General features: G+C 36.5%; 1 protein-coding gene and 1 long non-coding RNA gene across 2 annotated transcripts in view; both read right to left on the bottom strand.

Moving 5' to 3' along the window:
* The window catches only part of LOC108766479 (uncharacterized), a 6,092-nt gene extending 1,073 nt beyond the window's left edge, over nt 1–5,019 (bottom strand). Inside the window, exons 1-2 of the long non-coding RNA XR_001940374.1 lie at nt 4,863–5,019; nt 788–887 (exon numbers count right to left, since the gene is read on the bottom strand). This is a non-coding gene — a long non-coding RNA (uncharacterized LOC108766479). The remainder of the gene's footprint in view (nt 1–787; nt 888–4,862) is intronic.
* Nucleotides 5,020–6,614: 1,595 nt separating this feature from the next.
* The window catches only part of LOC108766454 (voltage-dependent calcium channel subunit alpha-2/delta-4), a 14,121-nt gene continuing 12,270 nt past the window's right edge, over nt 6,615–8,465 (bottom strand). Inside the window, exon 9 of the mRNA XM_018515755.1 lies at nt 6,615–6,663. Coding sequence (XP_018371257.1) covers nt 6,643–6,663 — 21 coding nt within the window. The 3' untranslated portion in view covers nt 6,615–6,642. The remainder of the gene's footprint in view (nt 6,664–8,465) is intronic.

Genomic DNA, 8,465 nt, shown 5'->3' with positions numbered 1-8,465 from the left:
CGTATCGTGTCCAATCATGTGCAAAGTAACGATAAACGTAACTGTAAAATTCGTTACCGTTACCAAAAAAATGTAACTTCGTTACCGTTACAGTTACCAAAGAAAAAAAGTAACGCAGTTACTAGTAAAGTTACCAAAAAAGTAACTTGTAAGTGTAACTTCGTTACAAGTAACGAGTTACTTCCATTCCCTGTATATTTTATATATGTATATACAGGGTATTTGGTAATTAATGATAAGTCTTTCGCAGGGGGGCAGAATGGATTAAACTGAGAAGAAAAGTCCTCTACCATTTTGCAATTTTCGCAATAGTTAACAAGTTATTAATTGCTACAAATTGCCGAAAATTAGTCTTTAATCATTTTTTACTCAAATACTATCAATTTTATAGAAAAACTGCAAAAGACGAAGATTGTTTATTTTCTTCTCATAGAACTCTAAGTATTTTTTCAGAATTTTTTCAGAATTTTTTAATACCGTATTTTCTCATGCTGATAAAAATGAGAAAATGCAGTGCTAAAAAGTTGATAAAAGATTCGTAGAGTTCTATGAGAAGAAAATTAACAATTTTTGTCTTTTGCAGTTTTTATGTAAAGTTGATAGTATTTGAGTAAAAAATTATTGAAGACCAATTTTCAACAATTTTTAGCAATTAATATCTTATTAACTATTGCGAAAATTGCAAAATGGTAGAGGACATTTCTTTTCAGTTTAGTCCATTTTGCCCCTGTACGAAAGACTTATCATAATTTCTAGATACCCTGTATAATAATCATAGTGAATTTACCAATGGTATTACTACCAAGCCGAGCTTATTTTCCTCTAGGGGTATCAGCTTATGTACTATATGTAGTTCATCATATGTAGGCATTATTTACCACGAGGTACTTGAAAATAAAAGTAAAACGTTATAAATAAAAGTTCAATAAGAAATCCGACACACACACACACACACACACACACGCGCGCGCGCGCGCGCGCAACAAAATAACTCCCCCCCCCCCCCCCCCACCTGAACAGGATACATACCAAAGACAATAGAGAATAGACTGCGCGATCCATGTGTCAAAATGGTCGATAGGGATGAGAGAGAGGGACCGTGGCAGACGGCCATTTCTATCTCTTTCCATTCAATGGTGTAATGGGAGCTAGAGGGAGATTGGCCGTCTCCCACGGTCCCTCTCTCTCATTATTGTCGACCATATTTGGGCCGCGGTCCGATTCACGGTCACAGTTCTATCAGTGCTTACGACATTAATGGTCGGTCCGAAACAAATAGCGTGCTAAAGTTTTTCTATTTTGGACCGGTCGTAAGCACAATTTATAAGTTAGAAAACGTAACCTGATGAAAGGCAAATGGAAAGCGTATGTATATATGGTTCGCATAATAGAAGAAATAATATCAAGAATATGAGTAAATATTAAATACTAGAAAAAGAAAAAATTAGGAATAGAGATTAAACGTAACGCACAATAAATACAATTAATAAAATATGGTTCACAAAATATGTATAATATGTCTCATATCCTATTTGTATCTATTAAGCATTTACACATTCATTTCCTTTAATTTTTTATTTCTAATATTTAATATTTATTCCTATATTTGGGAAGTTCTTAATCTTTTCTATTATATGCAGGACTTATATTATAACCTAAAAAGATAGATATCTCACCCGACGACCCTAACGTAGCCGTCTTGTCGTGTTCAGCTTGCCCTTTCTTTCTGAAATGTTCGAAACCGTTATTTTTCCCGCATTTCTGACGTCACGTAATCATGACGCTCACGGTGCCTCACCTTTCATCTAGGCGCAGTCTAAGCACCGTGAGTGCTATGTAACTATGACGTCACTGTGTACACACTGGCCCTGCAAGCACGAAATGGACCAACCATAAGCAACCGTGAGCGCACTAATCACGCTATAAGCGTAAATCGGACCGCGGCCTTGATATATTACTTAAGGCCTTGGCACATAGAAAAACTTCAGGCGTTATCCCGGATCTACAATAGGTGTTTTAAGCCTTAAGTCGTAAGAAATTGACCAATTACAGTTGAATCCGAGAAGAATAAGCGACTATAATTCGCCCATTTCTTATGGTTTAAGGCTTAAAACCCTATTGTAGATCCGGACTTAAGGGCCCAGACACAAGCTTTTGCATAACGCATAACGCATAGTGCATAAGCGAATCAACTAATCAGAAGCTTTCCTTTCCTCTCATTCCATGGAAAAGAAGAATTTCGATTAGTTGATTCCATTATGCACTATGTATTATGCGTTAGTCCGGATCTACAATAGGTGTTTTAAGCCTTAAGCCATAAGAAATTGACCAATTACAGTCGAATCCGAGAAGAATAAGCGATTGTGATTCGCCCATTTCTTATGGCTTAAGGCTTAAAACGCTATTGTAAATCCGGACTTATGCAAAAGCTTGTGTCTGGGCCCTAAGACTTAAGCAGTAATGAAATCAACATGTTGGATTCGCTATTGCTTACGTATGGTCTTACGGTCTCTATTGTGATTGGTCGATTCGCTTACTGCTTAAGTCATATGCTGGATTCACACTGTATCCGATTTGCGTCGTACGACGCTCTGCAACCAATCAGAAAACATCAATTTTGATCACGTGACCTGTTTTGACGCTGAAAATGAGCGTCTAGCGTCAGCGTAAAATCGCACCTTAAGACTGGATTTTCATTTGACGCTAGACGCTCATTTTCAGCGTCAAAACAGGTCACGTGATCAAAATATAGTGTATTCGATTTACTGACTCGACCCGACTCCGAGTCAATAGTCTGTTCTGTTTAGCTGCAAAAGAAGAGTTAAATTTTGTAAGAAATGCAGCTAAAAAGAACAGACTGTTGACTCAGAGTCGGGTCGAGTCAGTTACTACGTTTATACCGCACGCTTTACCCCGGATCTACAATAGGTGTTTTAAGCTTTAAGCCGTAAGAAATTGACCAATTACAGTCGAATCCGAGAAGAATAAGCGACTGTAATTCGCCCATTTCTTATGGTTTAAGACTTAAAACCCTATTGTAGATCCGGACTTACGCCGAAGTTATAACATCCATGTTATGAAACTGGCCAATCACAATCATTCCATTCTTCAGAGAAATAGCTATGATTGGCCAGTTTCATAACATCAATGTTATAACTTCGGCGTAAAACGTGCCGTGTAAATGTAGTAAGTGACTACATTTACACGGCACCCTTAATCGAGTTTAATAACATCCGTAATTATGAAACTGACCAACCACAATCATTCCATTCTCCCGACGAAAAGCTATGATTGGCCAATTTCATAACTACGGATGTTATTAAACCCGATTAAACGTGCCGTGTAGCAGAGGTCAGTAATCGAATACGCTATTTGATACGGATCGCGCAGTCCATTCTCTATGTCTTTGGTACATATTGGAAAATTCGATGTGTCGTTACACTACCTGACGGGAAATATTAGTGCGGGTAGGTAACTTTGTTCGTATCAAAGACATATAGCGTTTTCGACCCGATCGGGTTTGCACCAACCTGGGTTGGATTAATCTTTCCTATTGGTTGACGTCACCTTCTCTACCTATAGGAGAGAGCACAAAACGTCATTAATCCAACCCAGGTTGGTGCAACCTGGCCGGGCCGAAAACGCTATTAGATACGGATCACGCAATCCATTCTCTACGTCTTTGGTTCGTATTTATATGGCAATCAGCTGAATTTTAGTACAAATCGCAATACAGTGAAAAATCAGGGAATTTTCACCGCAAACAAATAAAAGTAAAGTTTTTTGTTGTGTCTTTGGCTGCACCAATTAAGCTCGTAGGAATAACACTGTTAGGGTGGAGTCCCATGAAGCGTATTTGCCGCGTATCGCGTAACCGCGTAACCAATCAATAATCAGTAAAACGCGAAACCACAACAGCGGATCGCTTCTGATTGGTTACGCGGTTACGCGATACGCGGTAAATACACCTCATGGGACTCCAGCCTTATAGCGTTTTCGGCCCGATCGGGTTTGCACCAACCTGGGTTGGATTAATCTTTCCTATTGGTTGACGTCACCCGCTCTACCAATAGGAGAGCACAAAACGCCATTAATCCAACCCAGGTTGGTGCAAACCTGGCCGGGCCGAAAACGCTATTAGATTTGGTAATTATTCAGTTTAGCTACCACACCTCAAAAATCAATAAAATTAGGCTTATTCAACGCGTTTTTGCATGAAACGAAAAAATCTGGCAAAAAAAGTGTCGCTCTGCCCTGTGAGCCGAGATATTAAGCGCTAAAGTTGGCGACTATTGAGGTTAGGAAATCTGTCACTGTCGCGAAATACTGCGATGCAAGCATGCATTGCGGTTACCCTTTTCATGCTCTGTGACAATTCACTACTTTAAAAACAATTCACTGCTTTAAAAACAACAATTCACTGCTTTAAAAACAATTCATTGTTTTAAAACTAACAATTCACTGCTTTAAAAACAACAATTCACTACTTTAAAAACAATTTACTGCTGTAAAAACAACAATTTATTGCTTTAAAAACAATTTATGGCTGTTTTACAATGTGCTTTTTGTTTCCTGTTTCTTGCTGTTTGTCTCTTGCCTTTTTGATCATGAAAGCAATAGACAAACAGCAAGAAACAGGAAACGTACCATTACGGCCTAAACACGGCATTAGAGAAATAATAAACAATAATAAATAAATAACAAATATGATATTAAAGATTATCTATAGTAGACAAAGTTATTCTACGTTACGAATTATAATAAATAAACATATTAATAATAGATTAATCCCGTTTTTGCTCAGTGAGCGGTCGTCGCTTCTGGATGCACCTATTGTTTATTTTTAGTATTATTTTCCTTACTCTCTCAAGTAATGGCAAACAGGTGGACTGACTGATCAGTCCAAAATATAGTACCACGTGCAAAAGTATAATGCTCCGGTCAAAAGTACAAGGTTTGTTGGAGTCTTCTTCTTCTTGGTAAATTGGCTCAGCAACCTCGTTTGTGGCGTCGTATCTTCCAAATTAACCCAGAAAGTACTTGGATCATAGATGGCGGTTGGAGCAGTTGGATTCATGTGCTCCAACCACGGAGTAATAAGGAGATCAAACTCGAAGTTTGAAGCTGACTTTTCATACGCAGCACGCTGCGGTAACAAGTCGCAGCTATTGGTTAAAAATTTTACGAGATGACGCACTTCCGACGCAAAATACATTTTGCCGCATTTCATTGAAGTTCAATCGAATGAATAACGAGCAGCAAAGAAATCGAAGCCGAGAAAGTCTACAATATTTGCGAAAAATATGAAAATTGAGTACATTTATAATGAATACATACAAGGAGAACATTTTTATTAAGATTTAAAGTGATCAGGATATTCTAAATTCTAAATAATTACCTGAAATGGTAATTGTCCAAATTGTAACTGCACTAACAGTTGCCATATAATCACAAGTTTTTAGCTTTTTAAGTTTTCCATATTAATTTTTGAGCTGAACAAATAAAAGATACATATTTGAGATTAAACTTTAATACATATGCTGTTACCGTTATTCCTTTTCATGCGCAGTAAATGCAGCGGAAACAATGACTGCGTTCAGCAGACTCAGCAGTTTTGCAACAGTTTTATGATTCGTCGCGTTGATTATACTTTTAAATTTAAAGGAATAGTCCTATCTCAGCGAAGAATGGTCGCGTTCAGCAGACTCAACTGTTGCGGAGCGGATCCGTGAGCGCTCACTGCTATTGGATGATCTAGAAGAATACACCAATAGCAGCGAGCGCTCACGGATCTGCTCCGCAACAGTTGAGTCTGCTGAACGCGACCATTCATATCCTATACCAATAATACTAAGCGCTTATTGGACTACAGACAACTAAACCAAAATGGCGGTTGAAATAGCTAATAGGTTGTCGGCATTTCGGCTCAGATAAAAGGACTGCACTACTTATGGTACATCTAGAGCTTTATGTGAAACGACTTTTTACTCCACTTTTCCCCCTGCTTCAGGGGCGCGCGACTTTCCACGCGAAGCGACTTTCATCCCATCTCCCTCCTGCTTCAGAGGCACATGACTTCCACGCAAAGCGAGGTCTACCCCCATCTCCCTCTGTTAAGGGAAAATACTACTGAAATATGTACTTGTGTTCGAAAGTTATATACTATTTATAAAAATTGTTTTGTTCATAACTTTTTAATGAATAACGAATGACGGAAATGATCAGTGATCTTGATTTCCTTGAGGGTCAAAGCCAGTTGAAGGTTATTTGGGGCTGATTGTGTAAAGGGAAAGTTTTACCAAATGTTAATTAAGTCGATTAAATAAATTTTGAATATTTCGAAAACTAAGCATTTCTGCAAGTCCACATTTATGGATTTGACTACATTTAGTTAATACTACATACCTGTAAAATTGTATCGAAATCGGACTTGGATAGTATATGAAAATCTTACCTAGGATTTTTTTACTCAATTTAATCCGCTCTATCTACACACGAGTACGTTGTCAAAACTTATCGGACACCCTGTATAATTATCTTTTGTTACACTCTGTACATTTAATAATAAAGCACATACGCGCATACAATAATTGTTACTTACTTCTGTGTTTCCAGGCTGCGTGAAACATTCATATAATATTGCTATATTATTCTTGTTGTCCTCTACAACAAATAAAAAAAATAAAAATAAAAAATAAAAATAAAAAGGAAAGAAAAGGAAAGAAACCAGACTCTTTTGAATATTTATAAAAAGATGAAAAAAGTGTAAATGTTAGAAAAACTTACACAGTATGGATTATACTTCGATTTTGAAATAGGTTGTGAAGGGCTTATTTCTGAATGACATGCGCTTTAAATTAGACGATGGTACCTAATAAAGTCTAAGACTTTCTCTTATGTATTTATTGTCTTCTGTATCTTAAATTATTCTGTATATACGAAAACACCAATAAATATATACTATTATATATAAAAAAACTAATAACCAGGCAGTGAGAGCATTAATACATCGTGATAGTTAGAAAACAATATAATACTCGTATATTATTGGCAATTTGATATTGGATTAAATAAAAACCATGGTGAAAGGATTTCATGACGTGTGCAGTTCGGCCAAGCTACATCTACTTTTGTTCCTCGTCGTCAATAGTGCGAAAGTATGAAATGCGAAACATGGGGCGATATTCATAGTCCGTTCTTATTTTAAAACCGTCTTAAATAAAGTCTTAAGATGCTAATACAGTCCTCGGATTGACTTATGACATCTTAAGACTGTACTTAAGACTGTCTTAATGATTAAAATTGTATAGAATGGTATCTAAGGATTAGCACTTTATTATTTTGAACATATTATTCTGTAACGGTGATAACTTTCATTATTTAATATTTCATTAAATCTAAAGGTATTTTTGAATTTTAAAAATGGTATCGTAAAGATTACGTTTCAACATATTCAGCAGAGAAGATGGCAAATTTCTACTAACAATAGCATCTAAAACAATTTAGAAAAAACATAACCATACAGAAGCAGGAATAATTTCTTAATAAAAAAATAATTGCATTTTTACATAGTTTTGATGACCTCATGGTGTCACCTTTATCACTTTATATCATCATGCTTGAGCGTGGAAAATATCAATTCTGTGCTTAATAAACTTCAATCGCTAGATACTAATTTCAAAACTATTATACTCTCAAAATTTTCGTATTAGAATTTTTGACTTAAAGTTATTACTAAGAATACATTCTTAAAAGGTTATACAGTAGTTGTATAAGGACATCTTAATATTTTGAACTTAAAATATTTTAAAAATATGATAAGAGAGTACCGTCTAATTTAAAATGCATGTTACTCAGGAATGACCTCTATACAAAGTCTACATGTGTCAAAATCAAAAGGTAATCCGTACTGTAAGACTGTTTAGATATTTACCAAAAAAATGTACTAATATTAAAATTATATTAGGTGTTAAACTTAATTCCTATCGCTCGTTACTAGAGGGTGCTGGCTCCAACGCTGGCGAGTTTCGACGATGAAGTCATGTCTTTTGTAGTTTAGACATCGCTGAAAGTGATTCAATCCTCACAGGTTAGATTTCTCGACGCCAAAGAGATTTTCCAATCGATTGAAAATGAATCACGATAAGCTGTTTTTCCGACGTGTGCTTCTTCACTACTTCGACCTCAAGAAAACCGCAGCTAAAGCGCATCACTTATTATCTGAAGTGTATGGTGATGAAACTCCATCGGAAAGAATATGTAGAGTTTGGTTTAAACGCTTCCGAAACGGTGATTTTGATGTGAGAGACAAAGAATGTCCAGGACAGCCGAAAAAATTTGAAGATGGAGCTGCAAGAATTGCTTGATGAGAATCCTCAAACGCTTTTAGAGTTGTCGAAACAGTTAAATGTTACTCCAAAGGCCGATTGAGTGACGAACTGATGCAAAAAAGATCATCCGTAGCC

The sequence above is a fragment of the Trachymyrmex cornetzi genome, unplaced genomic scaffold (assembly GCF_001594075.2).
Source record: "Trachymyrmex cornetzi isolate Tcor2-1 unplaced genomic scaffold, Tcor1.1 scaffold590, whole genome shotgun sequence".
Taxonomy (NCBI): domain Eukaryota; kingdom Metazoa; phylum Arthropoda; class Insecta; order Hymenoptera; family Formicidae; genus Trachymyrmex; species Trachymyrmex cornetzi.
The sequence above is the reverse complement of the archived record's forward strand: the minus strand, read 5'-3'. Positions and strand labels throughout refer to the sequence as shown.